Here is a 24,980-nt window from a genome sequence, read left to right as displayed (position 1 = left end):
AAGGTGACTATTGTTAGGAAACGACTTTACCCTGCCATTTTCCCATAATTATTTCTATTTTTTACTTTGGATCTTTTGTACATTTTTTTTTTTTTTTTTATAATTTCCTTCCTTTACCTTTTTCGTAATGATGACCCTGTTTCTGTACACAGCACATTCTTAAGCTTCTTTTGTAATGCCGGATGGGTGGAGACAAATTCTTTCATTTTCTGTTTGTTATGGAAGGTCTTTATTTCATCTTCATCCTTATATGTGAGCTTTGTGGGGTACAGTATTTTGAGCTGACAGTTTTTTTTTTTTAATCTTAAGTCTTGAAATATATTTTGCCATTCTCTCCTATACTGTAGGGTTTCCTCTGTGAGTCTTAATTGGAGACCCTCTGAAAGTAATCTGGCATTTCTCTTGTGCACGTTTTAGAATTTTTTTCTTTATGTTTTACTGTGGTGAATTTGATTACAGTGTGTCATGGTGAAGATCTTTTCTGGTCATGTCTATTAGGAGTTCTATATGCTTCCCGTACTTGGATTTCCCTTTCTCCAAATTAGGGAAGTTTTCTGTTATTATTTCACTAAAAAGGCCTTGTCATCCTTTATGTCTTTCCATGCCTTCAGGAACTCCTAGAACCCTATGTTGGGTCATTTGATAGTATATTGTAGATTCTCAACAATATTTTTTATTTTTTTTAAAGATTTATTTACTGTATTTGAAAGAGTTACACAGAGAGAGAAGAGGCAGAGAGAGAGAGAGAGAGAGAGAGAGGTCTTCTATCCGATGGTTCACTCCCTGATTGGCTGCAATGGCCAGGAGCCAGGAGCTTCTTCTGGGTCTCCCATGTGGGTGCTGGTAGCCCAAGGACTTGGGCCATCTTCTACTGCTTTCCCAGGCTGTAGCAGAGAGCTGAATCGGAAGAGGAGCAGCTGGGCCTAGAACTGGCACTCATATGGGAAGCTAGCACTTCAGGCCAGGGCTTTAACCTGCTGCGCCACAGCACCGGGCCCCTCTGCAATGTTTTTTAGTTTTCTAATTTCTCTTCTTGTTTTTTGTCTGACCGTATAATTTCCGGCAATTTGTCTTTGTCCTTCATTGATTCTGTTAAGGCTTTCCACTGCATTTTTATTTGTTTTATCGAATTCTTCATTTCTGTGATTTCATTTTGCTTTCTCTCTCTCTTTTTTTTTTTTTAAATTTTTTTTTCCCTCATGCCCCGCACCCTGCTCCCATCCCACCTCCCATTCCCTCTCCCATCTCCTTCTTCATTATGGATTATTTTTAGTATGACTTTATATACAGAGGACCAACTCCATGCTAGTCATAGATTTCAACAATTTGCCCCCATGCCCACACACAACATATAGAGTACAGTTTGGGGAGAGAATTTGCAGTCAATTCTCATATTACGATTCAATAAGGACAGAGGTCCTACCTGGGGAGCAAGTGCACAGTGACTACTGCTGTTCCTTTAACAATTAACACTCTTTTTTTATGACATCAGTGATCATTCGAGGCTCTTGTTGTGGGCTGCCAGGGCTGTGGAGGCTTTCTGTGACCATAGATTCTGTTGGTATTTGGACATGGCCATAAGCAAATTGGATGTTCTCTTCTCTTGAGAAGAGTATCTCCTTCTTTGATGACCCTTGCTTTCCTCTGAGGTCTCAAAGATCCTCCATGTAGGAGTTTTTTTTTTTCTTCCACAGAGGAAAGACCTTTATCTTAAAAACAACTAGATCAAAATACTCATCTCCCTTCCTTTAGATTCTGTTCCAAAAGACAATGTGTCCCTTGTTGTAAGAACTTCAAAAGATTTCAAATCTCTCATAGCTACAGAAATTTCTTTTCCTACTCCGATGGTTCTTTACTACTCTTAAAAGATTCTGCTCCCTTCTGAATCATGGTTCTGGAACATATTGTGAAATTCTTTCTACAGTAATTTTTATTCAGCCCCTTCTGGGACACTCTGCTATACACAGAGTATATTCAACAATTTGAATAGAGGTGAATTGTCAGGGTCCCCACATCCCAGGAAAGTTCAGTCCAGTGAAGAAGCAGCAAGGAGAGGTGAGCAACTATATTATCAACTGTAAACAATAGAGAACACGACAGATACAAGAAATCATGGGGCCAGCGCCGCAGCTCAATAGGCTGATCCTCCACCTGCGGCGCCGGCACACCAGGTTCTAGTCCCGGTCAGGGTGCCGGATTCTGTCCCGGTTGCCCCTCTTCCAGGCCAGCTCTCTGCTATGGCCCGGGAGTGCAGTGGAGGATGGCCCAAGTGCTTGGGCCCTGCAACCGCATGGGAGACCGGGAGAAGCACCTGGCTCCTGGCTTCGGATCGGTGTGGTGCGCTGGCCGCAGCACACCAGCCGCGGCGGCCATTGGAGAGTGAACCAATGGCAAAGGAAGACCTTTCTCTCTGTCTCTCTCTCATTGTCCACTCTGCAGAGCCGGAGAAGCCAGCGGGGACCAGAAGTTGCTGAGAAGAATGGACGCAGCCGGATCTCAGCCAGCGGGCAGGGAACGAGAGCTCATTTTGCTTTCTCTTTAAGATCTCGATTTCATGGGAGAGATTTTCTTTCATGTCATGTACTGATTTCATTAGTTTATCCATTTCCTTATTACACTTACGTAATCTTATGATCAATTTTTTGAACTTCATTTTTTGGATTTCTTCAAATTCTTCATCTTAACAATCTAGTATTGAAGTGATGAATTCTTTCGGGAGCACCATGTTGTATTCCTTATTGTTTCTTGAATTGGTGCATTTATTATTTGACATTTTTGGAGGTATTCATTGGTTTCTTCTTTTTGTTTTATTTATTTATTTATTTTTGCTGTGGCGGCTTTTATCTTTGGACTTTGTTAATTAGTGGAATGTCTGCTCTCAGGGAATACCTAGTGTGTGGTGGGTGTGGCCAGGGAGCTCTGTATTCAGTGCTCCATAGCGAAGGGAGTGTTGGGCATGGTAAATAAATATCCTCTTTTTTTTTTTTTTAAAGCAGATGGGAGGTTTTTCTTCTGTTGGTATAGACTCAGTTCATTTCCTCTCCTCAAAGGAGACCAATGCCTGGGCACTTAGCCCCAGTGGGTGTAATATTCATCCTCACATCCACAGGGACCACAGAAAGGATCTGTGCAGTCCTTGGTGTAGGCAGACTCTCCAGCAGTGTACCTCACCAGGGAACAGGCAGCCCTGAGCATGTGGAGCCTCCCACAGTGACTGCCGAAGTCCCAGGCACACCCTGAGCCTCCCCACACAACCTCTGGGTTTTCAAAGCCCTGGCAGACAAGCCTCCTATAGTCATGAACACCTGTCAGTTCTCCCCACCAGACTTAGCTGATTGCTGGGCGCATACACGAGCTGGCACAGCTGTAGGTTTGTCCAAAATGGCACCTGCTCTGTATGGGCTTGTTACAAAACATCGTTGCGGGGTGATTAGGGAGAGAGAAACATGCCTCCTCCCTTTTTCCCTCCTCTAGTTTTGCAGGTGTATTATCCCCCACAGGGCTCCAAGGCAGATTCCGTCCAGGCTTTTCCTGCAGCTTTTATCACCAGTGGCTTAGGCTGCTGCAGTCTGGTCTCATCTCACTCTCCAACACTGGTGCAGAGGCTCTTGGCTGCTGGTGTCCTGATTTGTGTGTGCGCCACCCTCCATGTAGGTCCACTGTGTCCCTCTGATTGGGGTGGGGTTTTCCTCTGTCGTTTTCTTCCTAACTCTTCCCTGAGACTGCTTGGGCTCTACATTTTTAAAACTACCTTTTCCTAGACTAGAGTGGTAAGCTCCCTCCCTACTCGATCATCTTAATACAATCCCTAGTTTTCTTTTTTACATTCTCTTATAATAATAGGTAAGGGCTTGCTAAAGCAGATTGAAGAACTCTTGTTTTCTGGTGGTAATATGTTGTCTGTGGTTTGAATCAAAGTCAGTGTTTTGAATGAGATCTGATGTGATAGTTTTTATAATTTAGTATATATTGCATTTCTTTATATGTATTATATAAATACCCATTCATATTACAACTTTTGTGTATGTATGTACAGGTTAAGAAATGGTATGAAAACTGCTAAATCTTCATTTTCACTAAGTATAAATTTAAAAAGTGAGCTGTTTAAGCTCTTTAAAAATTATTATTTACTTACTTGAAAGGCAGAGTGACAAAGAAAGAGGGAGAGACAAAGAAAGATCTTCTACCTGCTGGTTCAGTCCCCAAATGCCCACTACAGCCAAGGCTGGGCCAGGCTGAAGCAATAAGCCAGGAACTGCATCTGGATCTCCCCTGTGGGCGGCAAGGGCCCAAGTACTTGCATTATTATCCACTGCTCTCCCAGGTGTACTTCCCGGGAGCTGGATCAGAAACAGAGAAGCCAGGACTTGAACTGGCTCTCCATTAAGGGATGCCAGCGTCGTCACAGAGGCTTAATCCACTGTCCCACATTCTGATTCCTAACTCCATTTTTATCACTTTCCTCTTCTCTGGAATATTTGTAAGTTTGTTTTTCATGGTATTCTTTATTTCACCAAAATATGAGTTGCTTTTTTTTTTTTTTAATTAAGTTTTGAAGTTTGTCCTTGTTTGGTCTTTTCAGTCTAAGATTTGATTCTGCCAAGCCTGGACATTTTCTTGTTTTATTTAATTTAATTTCTGTGTATTTTCTTTGTTATTCCTAGATCTTCTGGTGCACTGCTTGATATTGGGTCACATAATTTGGTTCTCTTTTACTTCCTTTTCTTGTTGCTCTGCCTATTTGACTCCCAGTATTTTTTCCTTTTCATCTTTCTAATAAATTTCAGCATTATCTTTAAACTTTCTACTAGATAGTTCTGCTTTTAATTTGTAGTTTTCAAGAGCTCATTTTATTTTATTTTTTTAAAAGATTTATTTATTTATTTGAAAGAGTTACACAGAGAGGAGAGGCAGAGAGAGAGAGAGAGAGAGAGAGAGGTCTTCCATCTGATAGTTCACTCCCCAGATGGCCGCAATGGCCAGAGCTGTGCCGATCCGAAGCCAGGAGCTTCTTCCCGGTCTCCCACGTGGGTGTAAGGGCTCAAGGAGTTGGGCCATCTTCTACCGCTTTCGCAGGCCACAGCAGAGAGCTGAACAGGAAGTGGAGCAGCTGGGTCTTGAACCGGCGCCCATATGGGACGCCTGTGCTTCAGGCGCCACAGCGCTGGCCCCTATTTTAATAAAATTAAAACAAGTTATTTGAAAGGGAAAGAAGCAGAGGCAAAAAGAGCTCCCATCATCTGGTTCATTTTCCAGGTGCCCACACTAGCCAAGATAGGCTCAGCCAGGAGCTGGGAACTAAATTCAGATCTCTCCATGGGTGGAAGGAGCCCAACCACTTGAACCATCACCTATGGCCTTTCTAGAGTCTTCATTGGCAGGAAGCTGGAATTGGGAGCCAGAGACTCTAAACTGCTAGGCCAAATGCCTTCCTGCCTCTCTTTTTAAAATAGCCTATTCTTGTTTTTTAAATATAATATCCTTTCATCAATTAGAGACCCTGTTTCTTGATGTGTTAATTTTTTCCCAATATTGTTTCCATTTATTCTCAGGTCTTTTAAAAAATCTTGCAGAGGCTGGCGCTGAGGCCCAGCTGGTAAAGCCGCTGCCTGTTGTTCCGGCATCCCATATGGGCGCTGGTTCAAGTCCTGGCTGCTCCACTACTGATCCAGCTCTCTGCTATGGCCTGGGAAAGCAGTGGTAGATGGCCCAAGTCTTTAGGCTCCTGCACCCAAGTGAGAGACAAGGAAGAACCTCCAGGCTCCTGGCTTTGGATTGGCACAGCTCTGGCTGCTGCTGCCATTTGGGGAGTGAGTCAGTGGGTAGAAGACCTCTCTCTCTCTCTCTCTCTGCCTCTGCCTCTCTGTAACTCTGCCTTTCAAATATATATATATATATATTTTTTTTTTTTTTTGACAGGCAGAGTGGACAGTGTGAGAGAGAGACAGAGAGAAAGGTCTTCCTTTTGCCGTTGGTTCACCCTCCAATGGCCGCTGCGGTAGCGCGCTGCGGCCGGCGCACCGCGCTGATCTGATGGCAGGAGCCAGGTGCTTCTCCTGGTCTCCCATGGGGTGCAGGGCCCAAGGACCTGGGCCATCCTCCACTGCACTCCCTGGCCACAGCAGAGAGCTGGCCGGGACAGGATCGGTGCCCCGACCGGGACTAGAACCCGGTGTGCCGGCGCTGCAAGGTGGAGGATTAGCCTAGTGAGCCGCGGCGCCGGCCCCAAATAAATATATATTTTTAAAAAATCTTGTGAATCATGGGTATCTATTTTTTTTAAAGTTTTTTTTTTTTTTTTTTTTGAAAGGCAGAGTTACAAAGAGAGAGGAATCTTCTAGCTGCTGGTTCACTCCACAAATGGATACTGAAGCCAGGAGCAAGGAGCTTCTTCCAGGTGTCCTGTGTGGGTACAGAGGCCCAGGGAATTGGGCCATCTTCTGCTTTCCCAGGCACATTAGCAGGGAGCTGGATTGGAAGTGGAGCAGCCAGGATTTGAACCGGCACTCATCTGGGAAGCTGGTGTTCTAGGCCGTGGTTTGACCTGCTGGCCACAGTGCCAGCCTTAGAGATAACTATTGTAAGTGAAGGGTGCTGGAATTGGAAGCCTCCAAATGTGTAGGTGGGGTCTGTCAACTAGTTGGCTTCCTTATAGGTTGATAAATAGCTGGTATGACTTTTCCTTGGTGGACTACTAACCGTGTCATAGACTCTGTGGTTATTGTGCTGCATAGTTTCTCTCTAATTTTTGTCGAGAAAAGTTTTCTAATGGGCCAGGCCAAAGCTAGGAGCCAGGAATTCCATCCAAGTCTCCTGCATGGGTGACAGGGCCCCAAGTACGCGGACTGTCTTTCACTGCCTTTCCAGGCACATTAGTAGGGATTTGAATTGGAAGCTAAGCAGCTGCTCCCATTTGGATGCAGGTGATGCTAGCATCTTTAATGCCATCTCCCAGTGATGTGTTCTAATTGTTTTGATGGTTTTTCGTAATTCTTGTGAAATAAAGCCCTCTTTTATTAGAAGCCTTTTGTATACATTATGCAAACTGAGAGGAATCTCAGTTTTAAATTAGATAAAAGAAATTACCTTTCTTTTTGATCAAATCTGTAAGATCCAAATCCTAGTAATCAGGTTGGCTTATACTTTTTTTTTTTTTAAAGATTCATTTATTTATTTGAAAGGCAGAGTTACAGAGAGGCAGAGAGAGAAAGAGAGGTCTTCCATCCGCTGGCTCACCCCGCAGCTGGCTTCAGTGGCCCAAGCTGTGCCATTCTGAAGCCGGCAGCCAGGAGCTTCTTCCTGGTCTCCCACACGGGTGTAGGTTCAGGGGCCCAAGTGCTAGGGCCATCCTCCACTGTTTTCCCAAGCCACAGCAGAGAGCTGGATCAGAAGTGGAGCACTGGGACCTGAACCAGCGCTCATATGGAATGCCGGCACTGCAGGAAGCGGCTCCACCTGCTATGCCACAGCACTGGCCCCATATACATTTTTATAAATTGGATTGAGAATAAATTTAAGAATTTGTGAGATTTCATTTAGTGTGTCTCTTGAATGGCTTCCTTTTATTTCTCAGAGTATGATAACTTGATTCTCTAAAAGCTTTATTAATGTTGGGGTAAACTTGTTAAGTAAATTCATCATAAAATTAGAAACATACATATGTTTTGCTGTTACTTGAGTACTATAGTTAATTGAGATTTAAAATCATTGTTAGTTTTTTTTTTTTTTTGTTACAGTGGAACTTAATAGATTTGTTTAAATTTCAAAAAATAACTTTGCAGGGGCTGGCGCCGTGGCTCACTAGACTAATCCTCCACTGCAGCGCCGGCATCCCATATGGGCGCCAGGTTCTAGTCCCAGTTGCTCCTCTTCCATTCCAGCTCTCTGCTGTGGCCTGGGAAGACAGTGGAGGATGGCCCAGGTGTTTGGGCTCTGCACCCGCATAGGAGACCAGGAAGAAGCACCTGGCTCCTGGCTTCGGATCGGCGCAGCTCCGGCTATTGAGGCCATCTGGGGAGTGAACCAACGGAAGGAAGACCTTTCTCTCTCTCTCTCTCTCTCTCTCTCTCTCTGTCTGTAATTCTACCTGTCAAATAAATAAATAAAAATAAAAAAAAAAACTGCAAATGAAATGTATAACTTGGTAACCAATTATTTTAAATAACATAATTAGCTACTGAATAGTTCAGTATAATAATTTAGTACTGTTTTTTAAAAAATTTTTTTTAGGTAGAAGAATACATGTTCACTAACGGTGAACAAGAGCATGTTCCCAAATTCAATCTTGGGTCGCCCGCCCTTCACTCCAAGCCATCAGCAGCATAGTAACTTCTTCACCCTGTCTCCAAGTCTTTACTCACACCAGCAGTTTATAGATGCACAATTCAACTTTCAGAATGCAGAGTAAGTTATGGTGTTGTTTTGACTCAACTTGTTTATAAATTTCATTTTCTGTTGAACGTGGAGCTTTTTTTGTATGAAATGTTTGAAGGTAGAGAAAGTGTTGTCATTTCTTGTTTTCTTTTAATTAGTGAAGTATTTAGTTTCTCTGAAGTTTGTTTTTAAGAAAAAGAAATATACAGACTATACTGCTGTTCTTTTTTGTTTTTGTTTTTGGTAGCTTGTCTAGGGCCGTGTCATTACAGCAGCTTACATATGGAAATGTCAGTCCAATACAGACCTCAGCTTCTCCATTATTTCGAGGAAGGAAGTAAGTACTTTTCATTTAATTACTTTAGGAGAAAATGATGCAGTTTGGAGAACTGTATAACAGGGCATCTTACATTAAAATTTATAGACAATATGTTCTAAACTTTGTTTTCTAGGACCTGTATTATCCCATCAGCCACAGAATTCTAAAACTCTTATGTGCTTTATCAATTTTAGGGATTCTTTTGTTGATTTAATTATTGAAATTATTATAAGTTTCGGAGGGAATGAAGCTGTATTTCTTCAACAAGCTACTTTCTGGTTGAGATTTCTGACTAAATCATCACATGGCTATAATAAAGTACCCCAGACTAGGGACGTTAAATAACTGAGTTGTTATTTAATCTCTTAGTTCTGGAGGCTGGAAGTTCAAGATCAAGGTGTGAGCAGGACTGGTTTCATTTGAAGCCTCTCTCCTTGGCTTGTAGGTGGCTACCTTCTTCCTACCATGTTCTCATGTGGTTGTCCCTGTCTTTGTTTTCCGTGCATCTCTTCTGAGGGCAGCAGTCATACTGGTTTGGACCCATCCCAAAGACTGCAGTTTAACTTAATTACTGCTGCAAGGGCCTTGTCTGAATACACATTCTGAGGTGCCAGGGCTTAGAAATTTTTTTTTTAAATAAATGCCAAGAGCATTGTAACTTTTTTAAGATTTATTTACTTCCGTGAAAGAGTTAAAAGAGAGAGGGAGAGACAGAAAGAGAGGAGGAGAGAAATCTTCCATCTGCTGGTTCACTCCTCAGATGGCTGCAACAGCCAAAGCTGTGCCAGGCTGAGGCAGGAGCCAGGAGCTTCTTCTGAGTCTCCCACATGGGTGGCAGGGGCCCAAACACTTGGGCCATCTTCTGCTTTTCCCAGGCCATTCACAGGGAGCTGCATCGGAAGTGGAATAGCTTGGACATGAACCTGGTGCCCGCATGGGATACTGGTGTCACGGACAGCAGCTTAATCTGCTATGCTACAATGCTGGCCACCCATAACTCCTTTTTTTTTTTTTTGACAGGCAGAGTGGATAGTGAGAGAGAGAGAGACAGAGAGAAAGGTCTTCCTTTTTGCCGTTGGTTCACCCTCTAATGGCCGCTGCAGCCGTTGCACTGTGGCCGGTGCATCGCGCTGATCCAAAGCCAGGAGCCAGGTGCTTCTCCTGGTCTCCCATGCGGGTGCAGGGCCCAAGGTCTTGGGCCATCCTCCACTGCCTTCCCGGGCCATAGCAGAGAGCTGGCCTGGAAGAGGGGCAACCGGGATAGAATCCGGCGCCCCAACCGGAACTAGAACCTGGTGTGCCAACGCCGCAAAAGGAGGATTAGCCTGTTGAGCCACGGTGTCGGCCCATAACTCTTTCTTTCTGGTCAAGTTACTGTATGTTTTTCTTTTGATTTATTTAAATCTTATAGAGACAGTATGATGTATATATCCATGATACCAGATAATCATAGAGTAAAAATTTCTACATAGACATAAGACTTTCTGCAATCAAATGAGGAGCCAATTTATTTTCACTTACCTATTCAGTGAGAAAATTCATATATCATGAAATAATTATAATAGAATGTAAGGAATGCTATTAAAATAACATTTGACAATACATTGTGAAATGTTGCTATAACTTTAAAGCCTGTAATAATGCAAGCAGAGAATAATCAGTCACTCACTATGTAGTAAGCATTGTTCTAAGGACTTTATAAGGAGTTTTTTTTGATGTCTCCTAGGCAGATGCTGGTATCCCTGTTGAGGAGAAGCACGCAGGTTAGCAGTGACACAGCGGGGATTTGACATCTAGTGGTCTCCTGAACCTCATGCCTATGAGCAGAAATCGTCCTTTAGGGTTGTCAGGGGGACGGTTGTGTAATGATTCTGACGGTATTGACTGTGTTCCGATTTTCGTTTATTAGACATTTCCCTGATGGCTGATTTCTGAATCATGGTTGAAAATAAGTTCCATTATTTGTAATTATACATTTTTTTAAAAGTTTTATTTTATTTATTTGAAAAGCAGAGTTACACACACACAGAGAGAGAGAGAGAGAGATCTTCCATCCTCTGGTTTACTCCTCAAATGGGCGTAACAGCTGGAGCTGGGCTGGTCTGAAGCTAGGAGCTTTTTCTGGGTCTCCCACTTGGGTGCGGGGGCCCAAGTAGTTGGACCATCTCCCGCTGCTTTCCCAGGCACATTAGTGGGGAACTGGATTGGAAGTGGAGCCGCTGGGACTTGAACTGGCACCCACTTGGGATGTGAGTGTGATGTGTGGCGACTTATCCCACTACACCACAGCACCTGCCCCAGTTATACATGTTTCTAAAACTAAAGTTGGCATTCTGAATGGAAGATATGTGGCATATATAACTCTAAATTATTTTTATATTTAAAAGCAGCACACATGGGATGGTTCAGATACCAGGTGAGATGCTGTGTCCCATATCATAATGCCTGGGTCCACTTCCTGACTCCACTTCCTCACTCCATTGTCCTACCAGTGTGCACTCTGGTTGGCAGTAGTGATGGTTCCTGCCACCCATGTGGGAGACCTGTGCTAAGTTCTCAGCTCCTGGTTTGACCTGGCTCCTGGCCGTTGTGGGCATCTGGGGAGTGAACTGGTGGATTGAGCTGTCTAGCTCCCTCTGTCTCTGCCTCTCAAATACATAAATGCATTTTAGAAAATAAAAAAAACCTCCTATGTATTTAATACTGTATACTGTAAATCTATCAAGGAGATAGGAATTGACATAATCCCACAGTAGTATTATGATAAAAACATCGGGTGGTTCTGATCTGTAGCATTTAGAGTTTACAAGGCATTGGACCATTGTTTATGGCATAAAATATTACCTGCATGAAAAGCTTAATGTCATATAAATAATTTTTCCCAACATATATTTGCTTTTTAGTTATTTTTCCCCTTTTTATTTTGAAAATTGTTAAATTTCTTCCAAAACTTAGAGTGATGCAATGAGTATCTTTATGGCTTTTACCTGGAGTATTCAATTAAATATTGCCATATTTTATTATTTCTGCCTCTTTTTGTTTTTACTCTAGTGGATTTTTTTCCTCTGAACCATATGGAAATTGTTGACATTTTACTTAATCCCAGAACGTCAGCTTATTCCTCCTAAAACCCTGGGTGTTCTCCCATATTCCCAGGATACATTGATCGTGCCCAAGAATTAATAACAGCTGCTATAATCTGAAGTTCAGTTCACTTTCACATTTCTTTAGTTGTCCGGTATCTTTATAACTTTTTGGGAAGGCATGTGATGTTGTCTTTCCTGGGGTTAGCCAGAACACAGGTGTATTTGCTTGTTTTTTTTTTTTTTTTTTTAAATATTTATTTATTTATTTGAGAGTCAGAGTTACACAGAGAGAGGAGAGACAGAGAGAGAGAGAGGTCCTCTATCTGCTGGTTCACTCCCAAACTGGCCGCAGTGGCCAGAGCTGTGCCAATCCTATTCCAGGAGCCAGGAGCCTCCTCCAGGTCTCCCAAGCTGATGCAGCGGCCAAAGGATTTGGGCCATCTCCCACTGCTTTCCCAGGCCACAGCAGAGAGCTGGATTGGAAGTGGGGTAGCTGGGACCCAAACCGGCGCCTATATGGGATGCTGGCACTGCAGGCGGCGACTTTACCCACTATGCCACAGCGCCGGCTCTAAAAATGATTTTTTAAAAAATATTTATTTATTTGAAAGTTAGAGTTACACAGAGAGAGGAGAGGCAGAGAGAGAGAGGTCTTTTATCCGATGGTTCACTCCCCAAATGACCGCAATGGCCAGAGCTGCACTGATCCGAATCCAGGAGCAAGGCGCTTCCTCTGAGTCTCCCGTGTGGGTGCAAGGGGCCCAAGGGCTTGGGTCATCTTCTACTGCTTTCCCAGGCCATAGCAGAAGCTGGACTGGAAATGGAGCAGCCAGGTCTCAAACCAGTGCCCTTACGGGATGCTGGCGCTTCAGGCCTGGGCATTAACCCGCTGAGCCACAGTGCCGGCCCCATCCAAGGATGATTTTTAATCTATAATACTTAGCTCATTTAATCTCCTGTTCCTTTTCTTAGAATTTGTATCTTTAGTTCTTGGTGATTTTTGTTTTGTTTTGTTATTTTTTAAAGATTTTATTTATTTGAAAGACAGAGTTACAGAAAAGAGGTAGAGACACAGAGAGAGGTCTTCCATCTGCTGGTTCACTCCCCACATAGCTGTAAACGGTGGGAGCTGCACCGATCTGAAGCCAGAAGCCAGGAACTTCCTCTGGGTCTCCCATGTGGGTGCAGGGGCCGAAGGCCTTGGGCCATCCTCCACTGCTTTCCCAGGCCATAGCAGAGAGCTGGATGGGAAGAGGAGCAGCTGGGACTAGAACTGGTGCCCCTATGGGATGCTGGGGCTTCAGGCCAGGGCTTTAACCCACTGCACCACGGTGCTGGCTCCCTTAGTGATTCTTTAAACAGACATTTTGCTCCAAAGTTTTCACTGCTGAGATGAAGCATCGGGGTAGATCCAGTGTGGGAGACCCAGTCTCAGATGTATGTATAGTTTGTTTTTCTAGATACGTTATTACTATTCACTTTTTCTGAGGTATGAAGAGGCATTTCTTGTGCTGAAAATGAAGATTTTTTAAGAGTGAATAATGTGGCTTTCCTGAAGAAGTCATATAATTATCATGTTATAATTGTGTATTTCACTTTTTTCAATTAGTTATCAGAAGTTTATATTCTTAATTACTAAAATATGTTGTTTGTTTTCAGGAGATTAAGCGATGAAAAAAACCTTCCTCTTGACGGTAAACGGCAGCGTTTCCATTCACCCCATCAAGAGCCAACCGTAGTAAACCAGATAGTGCCTTTATCAGGTGAACGAAGATACTCAGTGCCGCCAGTGTTTCATGCACACTTTGTACCAGATATAGTCAGATGTGTTCCACCTTTTCGAGAAATACCATTTTTAGAACCTAGAGAAATCACACTACCTGAGGCCAAAGATAAGGTAATAATAATGTAGACTTTAGTTTTACCTTTTTGGATTTTAATATAAATAACATGTTAGAGGAATCAGAAATAATTAATGTCCTGAAATAAGTAGAACATGCCTCTTTTTGTTTAAAGTACTGTTTTACCCAGATTTCTGTCGAAATATTATTTTGTTTTTATTAGTTATGCTTCTGTGTAGTGCAGCTATCAGGATACCAGATTTTTCCTGATTCATAAAAATCTGGGTGTTGATGCAGATACCTGTACTTTGTTAGTTAGCAGACTCTTGTTCTGGTTACAGAAGAGTTTGTATATGGTTATGGTAATAAAGGATTAAAAAGAGTTTTCTTCTGGGGTGTTTGTGTTGATGGGGAGTTTTTTTAAAATGGGGAGTCCAGGAGCCACTGAGTGCTGCGTTTATCAGAAGCAGTGTTTAAGCAGAGTTTCACATAAATGAGATGAAACTGTTTAAAGTGTACTTCTTGGAAAATGACAGCACTGGGAATAATGAGTTACTGAACACCTGGTGTGAGAAGCAAGTTTTCTCTCCCCTGTGTTCGGTGAGACCTTGAACACCTCCCGGTGACGGGGACGTGTATGGTGTGAACGTCTGCATTCTGCTGACTGTCTGCAGCTCAGTCTTGCTGTTTTTGCATTTCACAGAGCTGTCCCACTCTTGAGAAAAATGACAGTAGTCGGCTCAGAAGAAGCCTGAAGAAAGTGTAAATACTTTGTTGTACACATCTCTGGGCTTCTAGCAATAAACATAGGCCTAGAACATAGCACATGTTCAGAAAATTTTGGGTCAGAAAAGAAATATCTGGTTCGTTCCTTAGTTATGTTGCTGTTTATTACTTGATCATTTTTTTTTTTTTTAAAGATTTATTTTATTTATTTGAAAGAGTTACAGCTTCTCTGCCGGTCTGGTGCTCTGCTGTGGCCCGGGTAGGCAGTGGAGGATGGCCCAAGTACTTGGGCGCCTGCACCCGCATGGGAGACCAGGAAGAAGCACCTGGCTCCTGGCTTTGGATTGGCGTAGCCCCGGCTGTAGTGGCCATTTTGGGGAAGGAAGGAAGGAAGACCTTTCTCTTTCTCTCTCTCTCTCTCTCTCTCTCTCTCTCTCTCTCTCACTGTATAACTCTGTCAAATAAATAAAAATTAAAAAAATTTAAAAAAGATTTTATTTATTTGAGAGGCAAGGTTACAGACAGACAAAGGTCTTCCATCTGCTGGTTCACTCCCCAGATAGCTGCAACAGCCAGGGCTAGCCCAATCTGAAGCCAGGAACCGGGACCTTCTTCCAGGTCTCCCATGTGAATGCAGGGGCCCAAGGACTTGGGCCATCTTCTGCTGCTTTCCCAGGCCAAAAGCAGATAGCTGGATAGGAAGAGGAGCAGCTAGGACATGAACCGGCACCCACGTGGGATGCCAGCGCCACAGGCAGAGGAGGCTTAGCATGTTATGCCACAGTGCCAGCGTCTTTGATTCCTTTTTATAATAAAATAATATCCCACTATATGGAAATATCACATGTTATTATTGCATTCCTCAGCTGATGTACATTTTTGGTTGTTTCCACCTATGGGCTATTATGAATAATGATGCTATGAATATCTATATGAATTTCTGTGTGGGTGTGTGTTTTTAATTCTCTTGGATATGTACCTACATGTGAGATTGATGGGTCTGGAGTTAACTTCTTTAGTATTTTGAGGAACTGTCAAAGTGTTTTCTAGAATGGTTGCACCATTTTATATTTTCATCGTCAGCATCTGAGTGTTCCAGTATCCTCACTTCCTTGCTGGTACATGAGAGCCTTGTTACTTTGTGATTATTGCAGTTCTAGTGGGTGAGATTTGGGCTCTCATCTTGATTTTGATATGCATTTCGCTAATCACTAATGATGTTGTCTTTTCATTTGCTTGTTGCATTTGTCTTTGGAGAAATGTGTGTTTATATTCTATGCTTATTTTAAAATTGAGTTTTTATTATTGCTGAGTTGTAAGAGTTCTTTATATATTCTAAATACTAGGCCCTTGTCAAGTGAAGGATCTCCAAATATTTTCTCCCATTCTGTGACTTGCTATTTACTTTCTTGCTGGTGAGCTTTGTAGCACAAAAACTTTTCATTTTTATGTAGTCCAGTTGATTTGTTTTTCTTCACTTGTTTGTGTTGTTGGTATATCTGAGGAACCATTGCTCATTTCAAAGTCATAAAAATTAATGCCTATATGTTGTTCTAAGGATTTTATGGTTTTAGTTCTTCTTCTTCTTCTTCTTTTTTTTTTTTTTTTTTGACAGGCTGAGTTAGACAGTGAGAGAGAGAGAGAGAGACAGAGAAAGGTCTTCCTTCCGTTGGTTCACCCCCCAAATGGCTGTTATGGCAGGTGCGCTGTGCTGATCCGAAGCCAGGAGCCAGGTGCTTCCTCCTGGTCTCCCATGCGAGTGCAGGACCCAAAGACTTGGGCCATCCTCCACTGCCTTCCTGGGCCACAGCAGAGAGCTGGACCGGAAGAGGAGTAACCGGGACAGAATCCGGCGCCCCAACCGGGACTAGAACCTGGGGTGCTGGTGCCACAGGTGGAGGATTAGCTTAGTGAGCTGCGGTGCTGGCCTGGTTTTAGTTCTAACATTTAATATTTTGATCCATTTTGAGTTTTTTTTTTTTTTTAATATTTATTTATTTGAGAGTCAGAGTTACAGAGAAAGAGAGGAAGAGACAGAAAGAGAGAGGGAGAGATAGAGAGGTCTTCCATCTGCTGGTTCATTCCCCAAATGGCTGCGACAGCTGGAGCTGGACCAATCCAAAGCCAGGAAGCCAGGAGATTCTTCTGGATCGTCCTCGTGGGTACATTGGCCCAAGTACTTGGGCCATCCTCCGCTGCTTCTGAGGTACGTTAGCAGGGAGCTGGATTGAAGTGGAGCAGCTGGGACTCAAATTGGCGCCCATACAGAATGCCAGTGCCGCAGGTAGTGGCTTTCCCTGCTACACCACAGTGCCAGCACCTCAGCTTCATTCTTTTGCTGTTGGTCAAGTTATCCTAGCACAATTGAGAAGACTGTTCTTTTTCTCCTTTGTAATTCTTTTAACATGAAGTAGGAAAAACAATCTTACCAAAACCAATAGGAAGCAGGAAAAACCAAAATAAAATTAGAAAAGACTGACTCAGGCTGTTTTACCATCCCCTTCTTCCCCTGTTCTTTCTCCTTTCTTTGCTTCTCATTTTGAAGAGTCTCTCTTGATACTATATTGTGAAAGCCTTTGGTGTAATCAAAATCAGTTCATTTCTCTGAATGAATATGTAAAAATCTTTCACTTTAAGGAGGGTTTTAATACTAGCGTATGTAAGCCATTAAGCCCATTTTTTAAATTAAAGATTTTATTTATTTATTTGAGAGGTAGAGTTATAGACAGTGAAAGACAGAGAGAAAAGTCTTCCTTCCGTTGGTTCACTCCCCAGATGGCTGCAACGGCCGCAGCTGCACCGATCCGAAGCCTAGTGCCAGGTCTTCTTCCCAGTGTCCCATATGGGAGCAGGGGCCCAAGCACTTGGGGCGTCTTCTACTGCTATCCCAGGCCATAGCAGAGAGTTGGGTTGGAAGAGGGGCAGCTGGGACTAGGACCGGCACCCATAGGGAATGCCAGCAACACAGGCTGGTGCTTTTACCAACTGCGCCACAGTGCCAGCCCCTCTTTTTGTTTTAAAAAAGTTTTTTTTTGTTGTTGTTGTTGTTTATTTGAAAGACAGTGACAGAGAGGGAAAGAGAGAGAGTTCTTTCTGGTTCACTCCCCAAATGCCTGCAACAGCGAGGTCTCATGTGAGTGGCAGGAACCCAGGTAACTTGGGCTATCATCTGCTGCCTCCCAGGTGCATTGGCAGAAAACTGGAGCGAAAGCAGAGGCAAGATTGCATCCCAGGCCGTTCAGTATGGGATGGAAGTGTCCCAGGGGACAGCTTAACCTGCTGTACCACAACACACACCTCAAATTGGTTTTTTCCTTTGCCTCTCTCTCTAAGATTTACTTATTTTATTTGAAAGGCAGAATTAAAGATCTTCCATCCACAGTTTACTCCCCAGATGGATGCAACGGCTGAGGCTGGGCTAGGTGGAAGCCAGGAGCTGGGAGCTTCATTCAGGTCTCCCACGTGGGTGCAGGGGCCCAGGCACTTGGGCCGTCTTCTACTGCTTTCCCAGGTCCATTAGCAGGGAGCTGGATGGAAAGAGCAGCCAGGACTCCAACTGGTACCCATACGGGATGCCAGCATCACAGGGAGCAGCTTAACTCGCTGTGCCACAGCGCCAGCCCCCCAGACCAATTTCTTGAGTGTTATTCCACCTGCCTTACTATGGGGAAAAGAGAGCAAGCAATTACTTTTTAAAAATATTAATATTTAATTTATTTATTTGAAAGGCAAAGTGACAGGACAGAAAAGACAGAGCACATACACACGTACATACACAGATCTTACGTATTTCTGCTCAGTCCCCAAATGCCTGTAGCAGCCAGGGCTGAGCTAGGCTGATGCCTAGAGCCTACAGATCAATCCAGGTTTCCTGTGTGTGTGGCAGGGATCCAGGTACTAGAACAATCACCTTTGGCCTCGCAAGATGTGTGCTTGGATTGGAAGTTTAACAGGAACCCAAATCCTAAGCACTGACACAGAATTTAGGCATTCTAAGTGGCGTCTTAACTACTGTGCCACCACACCTGCCCCCTTTCACCACCCCCACCCCCCTTTTTTCTTCTTCTCCTTTTTTTTTTTTTGACAGGCAGAGTGGACAGTGAGAGAGAGAGACAGGGAGAAAGGTCTTCCTTCTGTTGGTTCACCCTCTAATCGCCGCCGCGGCCAGTGCGCCGCAGCCGGTGCACCGCGCTGACCCAGAGCCAGGAGCCAGGTGCTTCTCCTGGTCTCCCATGCAGGTGCAGGGCCCAAGCACTTGGACCATCCTCCACTGCCTTCCCGGGCCACAGCAGAGAGCTGGACCGGAAGAGGAGTAACCGGGACAGAATCCGGTGCCCCGACCGGGACTAGAACCAGGTGTGCTGGTGCCATAGGCGGAGGATTAGCCTATTGAGCCGCGACATCGGCCCCCCCCCTTTTCTAATAAAAGGTTTATCTATTTTAAAAGTAGAGAGACAAAAAGGTACTACTGTTTATTCTGTCACTGAACACTTTTTTTTTTTTTTTTAAGATTGATTTATTTATTTGAAAGGTAGAAATACAAAGAGAGATCTTTTACCTTCTGGTTCACTCCCCAAATGGCCTCAATGGACTGGGCTATGCCAGGCTGAAGCCAGGAGTCAGGAGCTTCTTTTGGGTCTCAATCATGGGTGCAGGGCCCAAGCACTTGGACCATCTTCCACTGCTTTCCTAGGCTGTCAACAGGGAGGTGGATTGGAAGTGGAGCAGCCGGGACTTGAACTGGTGCCCTAAGGATGCTGACACTGCAGGCGGAGGCTTAATCTTGCACACTGCAACACTAACCTCAAGTGAACACTTTTAGGAAAATATCAGGGCCAGCACTGTGGCCTAGTAGGTTAATCCTCCATCTGCGGTGCTGGCATCCCGTATGGGCCGCAGTTTCAATCCCAGCTGTTCCACTTTGAATCCAGCTCCCTGTTGATGGCCTGGGAAAACAGTAGAAAATTGCCCATGTGCTTGGTTCCCTGCATCCACGTGGGAAAACCTTAGGAAGCGTCTGGCTCCTGGCTTTAGATTGGCCCAGCTCTGGCCATTGCATCCCTGTGGGGAGTGAACCAGTAGATGGAAAACCTCTTTCAGTCTCTCCCTCTCTTTAACTCTTAAAAAAGAAAAGAACATATTTATCAATGTCTGCTTGTTAGGCATTCTATAAATTCTGTGTCATTTAGTTTTTTCAAGAACCCCATCGCATGGGATTGTTCTTTTTTTTTTTTTTTTTTTTTGACAGGCAGAGTGGATAGTGAGAGAGAGAGAGACAGAGAGAAAGGTCTTCCTTCTGTTGGTTCACTTCCCAAATGGCCGCCATGGCCGGTGCTGTGCCGATCCGAAACCAGGAGCCAGGTCCTTCCTCCAGGTCTCCCATGTGGGTGCAGGGGCCCAAGCACTTGAGCCATCCTCCGCTGCCCTCCCGGGCCACAGCAGAGAGCTGGACTGGAAGAGGAGCAACCGAGACAGAATCTGGCGCCCCGACCGGGACTAGAACCCGGTGTGCTGGCGCTGCAGGCAGAGGATTAGCCTATTGAGACACGGCGCCGGCCATGGGTATTGTTCTAATTTTGTTCAGGCTCAGAAAGCTAAATGGCTTGTTCAGTGTCGCAGCTAGTAAGTGGCAGAAACAAGATCTGACCTTTGTTTCTAAAAATTACAAAAAGGAAGAACTTTAGTGCTTCAAATTCAGGGGAGGAGCTGACATTCTTGGAACTGACGGTAGAACTAGGTGAAATGGGTAGCAGTAAGTCATCATTATTGAATGTCTTTGCAGCAGTGTGCGCAGTAGTTTACCTGGTCCTCATGTGAAGTGTAAAGTGAACAGAGGAGTCAGCATGACGTAGAAGTAGGACAGTGGTTAGGATTGAATACACAGAATGCCAGCGGAGGTTTGTGAGTAGAGGAGTCGTGTGATCAAATTTGTGTCTGCAGGAAGCCAATTCTCGTGGAGTGATGGAGTTTGATTTGGAATGAGATGGGCCTAGAAGATGAGTGATTGCCTTGAAGGCTGTTAAATTTGTCAAATGGGAGGTGCCGCCTTTGTGTTATGACAGATGGTAGTGAAAATGATAAGAGGAACAATGTGGAAGGAGAATTGATTGAATGTATGGAATGATTGAATACACTGGACAGAGGGAGCAAAAGACATTTGAGAACCTGATGATTTGTTTCTGAGCTACCAACAGAGAAAAAGAGCTTGACTTTGGACACATAAGCTGACTGAGAAAATAGTAAAAAGTATTTCCCATTTGCATGGGAAAACCTGCTATAATGTTTGTGCTCTTGAGAAACCTTATGTTTTACATATTGTGCACTAAGCATTTAGGGCTTCTGGGAAGCAGGGCTGGAGTGGACTGTTTTAAGCAATTTTGTAAGTAGAATACTGTCAAGAATATTAATTCATATCTTGGGAAATAGTTTGGGCAGACCAGGCAGGCAGCTTAGCATGTTGCTGCAGGGAATATTAAAAATATACAAAATAGGATCAGATGCTGGTTTGTGAGACAAGATTTAAAAGATGATGCTTTTAGGCTGTTGCGGCTGTTTGGGAAGTGAAACAGCAGATGGAAGATCTCTGTCTCAATCAATCTTTCCCTCTCTTTCTCTCTGTCATTTTGCCTTTAAAGTAAATAAATAAATGTTTTTTAAAAATCATGCTAAACGCAGCAGTATTTATAAGTTCCATGAAAGAAACAGAGTGCTGAGAGAATGTTTTTGGGGTCTCAGGGAAAGTCTCCTTAAGGGACCGTGTTGGAGCTGAGATATGAAGGGTGAATAGGAATTGACTAAAGAGTGATGGCCATGGGAAGATTGCTTAAGAAAGAGGAAGCATGTTTGAAAGTCCTTATGCTGCAAGGAGCATGGAGCCTGCAAAGAACCGACAGCAGATGAGAAAAGCTAGGGTTTGTGATAAACTAGGGGAGAGTGGTTGAGGTGTGATGGGAAAGATGGAGGGAGGGGGATTAGGCAAGGACTGGCAGGACGTTTTGGGTTTTACCCTCAGAACAGCCATAGCCATTCAGATTTTGTTTGTTTGTCTTTAAGCAGGGAAGAGAAATGAGTTATGAATTTGACTGCAGTTGGGAGAGAAGTTGAGCATGCGGAGTTATAGGAAGGTTGTTGTACTCCACGTGAAAGGAAATTGTATCTTGAATTAGGAAGTGCTGATATTTAAGATGAAGAGAATTTGGTGGATGTAAGGTATGGTGAGGAGGTGGAATTGGCACGATTTGGTAATAGGTTAGATTGTGGCCTCTAATCCTCTGTGATGTTGGTATTTCTTGTCTGCTTTCTTTGCTCTGTGATCCTAGGATGCCTGGCAGCATTCCTGACTTCCTCTTAGCAGGTGCTCCCAGTTCCCAAACGGGAGAGTCTAAAATGTCTGCAGACACTGCCAGTTGTCCTATGAGGGGCAAAATGGCCTCTGGTTGAGAACCATTGGGTTCTACAGAAAACCAGGTACTGAGGATTACTCTCCAGTTCGGGCTTTTTTTTTTTTTTTTTTTTTTTTTAATAAAAAAAGAACCATGGATTCATGGTTCTGTCATTCATTGAAACAGAACCAAATGGAAGAGTAGCAAGATGGGAATTGGTTCATGTGGTCTGTGGATACATTGTCTTTGAGATGCTTTTGCAGTGTCAGAGTGGATAAGAGTTGATAGTTGAACATGTGTAGATCTGGAATCAAGAGGAAGGGTGTTGGTTGAAAATGTACTTTTTGTTGGTACCAGCATTCAGATGGTCGTTGAAGCCAAGAGTGTGGACATGATTGTCCAAGAAGAAAGCCTGTGTCCAATATGTTGGAGTAGGTTGATAAAAAATAATAGAAAAACAGAAATGGAAACAACAGTGTATGTCATTATGAGTATTTTTGGGAATTTGGCCATGAAGGGGAAGAACTAAAGGTTCTTTTTCCTAAGGGGAAGAAGTTTTAGCCACACATAAATATTTATGGCCAAGATTCCATAGAGAAGCAGGACCTGGCTGACCAAGTCTGGAAAGAAAAGAACATTTGTGAATAAGGTCTTCTAGAAGGTAGAAAGGGATGGGTCCTGTGTTTAGATAGAGTGATTGGCCTTTTTGGAACTGGAAGGTTGGAGGAGAGAAGAGGAGAGAAGATACCGGAGCTATAGCAGATGTGGTGGGGAGATGTAGTGGAGTCCCCACTGCTTCTTGTCTCTCCTCTGACTTCTGTTCAAGGTCATCTGTTGAGAGGGAAGAGGATGAAGGAGGAAGTCAGAGTTTTGAGATTAGTGGAAAAGTTTGAAATAGCCTCTGTGGAATGCAGGAAATGGAACTGATTAGAGAAAATGAGTGGAGAAGGTTTGAAACTGTGCTTGCTGGGTGGTGTGGAGGCCTCACTTAGGATTGGTAATAACGAATCAGTCAGCTGGTGCCAGCTCCTGGGAAAGGTTTTGTTGGTAGATGTTTTCTTAACCTCTCTTGAGGATTCCTATTCTGTGTTTCCTAAACCCAGAGAAGTGAATTTTGAAAATGAGCATCTTCTGAGTTTAAGCCAGTTGTCCAGTGCTGACAGGCAAAATTGCCCTTACTTGAGAACCACTGGCTAAGACAGAAAAGAAGTATTTATTGTAGTAAATTCACTAAGTGAATGACTAGCCATGAGGAAAAAGTGAGTAATTTCATAGGAAAACCTTTTGGAGCTCTGTTACAGTAGCCTTTAGGAAAGTCGGAATGTTTCCATGCATGTAAAGAAGGGGAGGGAGCAAGAATATGGAATTGCACATTTTGCACATGATTTTAACTTTCTTCATCTGTGAGTGTTTCTACAGGAATTTAGTCATTCAGATGAAAGAAACTTATGATTTCATTGGCCTTGTTGTAATGAAATTTACTTATTTATTTCATTATTCCACAAATTTGAGTGCCTGCTGTGACTTTCAGGATTATGTTGATCCGCGCCACCAATACCTGATCTTAGAGGTTGGCAAACTTTCTGTAAAGCTTGTATTTCAGGTTACATAGGGCCTCTATTGCCTGTTCTCTTTTCTCGGTGCTTAGAAAATGAAAAAAAAAATCATTTAACTTGTTACCCATGCAAAACAGGCCAGAGCATGCATTTGGTACAGAGGGCACCGTTTGCTAATCCCTGCTTAGGTAAATAAAACTTAATCCTTCAAATATTTAAAATTTTCATTACCCACTTACAAAGTTGGATGCCTTTTTAAAGTTTTTTTATTATAGAAAATATGAAACCATATACAAAAGTACTGAGAATATGTTAGCATACATCCTTTTATCATCCAACCATTAGCTTACCTATCTACCTGTGACTCCTGACTTCAGATTCTACAAACCCTCGTAGGCAGAGTTGATGTCTCAAGTAATTGGGTTTCTGCCACATAGGTGGGAGACCTGGATTGAGTTCTCCTGGCTTCTGTCTTTTGGCTTTTGAAAGCACTGGGGGAGTGAACCATCTCCTGCCCCCTCCCCAAATAAATAATTTAAACAGATGAACAGGTACCAACATATGATCTATTTTATTTTGTCTGTCCTCCTCTCTCTTACTAGTCTGAATCTAATTCTAGTCATCAAATTTTATTTCTAAATATTTCAGTATTTTTATTTTTTGTTGATGCCATAGTGTCTTTTTATTTTTTTTTAAAGATTTATTTAGTTTATTTGAAAGTCAGAGGTATGGGGATGGGGGTTTGGAGAGAGGTATCTTCCATCAGCTGGTTCACTCCCCAGATGGCCACAATGGGCAGGGCTAGGCCAGGCAGACGCCAAGAGCCAAAAGCTTCTTCTGGATTCCCCACATGAGTGGCAGAGGCCCAAACACTTGGGCTATCTTCTATTGCTTTTCCCAGGCCATTAGCAGGAAGCTGGATCAGAAGTGGAGTAGCCAGGACACGAGCTGGCGCCCATATGGGATGCTGGCTTCATAAGCAATGGCTTTACTGGTTACACCACAGTGATGGCCCTGAGGCCGTAATATCTTGATGACTGTGACTTTATAATATGTCTAGTACTCTAGATGGAATAAATCCTCCGACTTTATTCTCTTTCTTGGCTGCTCTTGGTCATTTAGCTTTTCCAAGTAAAATGTACAGTTATTTTGTCAGTTTCTCGAAAGAAGCCTTTTGGTATTTTTATTTTAATTGTATTGAATCTTGAGATCAATTTCAGGAGAATTGACATACTTAATGATAGTCTTTGACCTGTGAACATGATACATACACACATATATATAGTCCTTTAATTTCTTTTTTTTTTTTTTTGGGGGGGGACAGGCAGAGTGGACAGTGAGAGAGAGAGACAGAGAAAGGTCTTCCTTTGCCGTTGGTTCACCCTCCAATGGCCGCCACGGCTGGCGCACCACGCTGATCTGAAGCCAGGAGCCAGGTGCTTCCTCCTGGTCTCCCGTGGGGTGCAGGGCCCAAGCACTTGGGCCATCCTCCACTGCACTCCCTGGCCACAGCAGAGAGCTGGCCTGGAAGAGGGGCAACCGGGACAGAATCCGGCGCCCCGACCGGGACTAGAACCCGGTGTGCCAGCGCCGCAAGCCCCTTTAATTTCTTTCATCATCATTTTATAGTTTCAGTGCACAAGTCTTATATATATCTTAGAAAATACATTTCTAAATATTTTAAGCTTTTTGCAACT

The 24,980-nt window shown here is 43.5% G+C and overlaps 1 protein-coding gene across 4 annotated transcripts in view; it reads left to right on the top strand.

Moving 5' to 3' along the window:
• The window catches only part of TENT2 (terminal nucleotidyltransferase 2), an 83,929-nt gene that overhangs the window by 7,876 nt on the left and 51,073 nt on the right, over positions 1 to 24,980 (top strand). For all 4 annotated transcript variants that reach the window (XM_062212505.1, XM_062212506.1, XM_062212502.1 and 1 more), the window contains exons 2-4: positions 8,230 to 8,403; positions 8,621 to 8,710; positions 13,438 to 13,675. In XM_062212505.1, coding sequence (XP_062068489.1) covers positions 8,267 to 8,403; positions 8,621 to 8,710; positions 13,438 to 13,675 — 465 coding nt within the window. In that variant the 5' untranslated portion in view covers positions 8,230 to 8,266. The remainder of the gene's footprint in view (positions 1 to 8,229; positions 8,404 to 8,620; positions 8,711 to 13,437; positions 13,676 to 24,980) is intronic.

Source organism: Lepus europaeus, chromosome 15 (assembly GCF_033115175.1).
Source record: "Lepus europaeus isolate LE1 chromosome 15, mLepTim1.pri, whole genome shotgun sequence".
Taxonomy (NCBI): Eukaryota; Metazoa; Chordata; class Mammalia; order Lagomorpha; family Leporidae; genus Lepus; species Lepus europaeus.
Note: the sequence above shows the minus strand (reverse complement) of the source record. Positions and strands in the feature narration are given on the sequence as shown.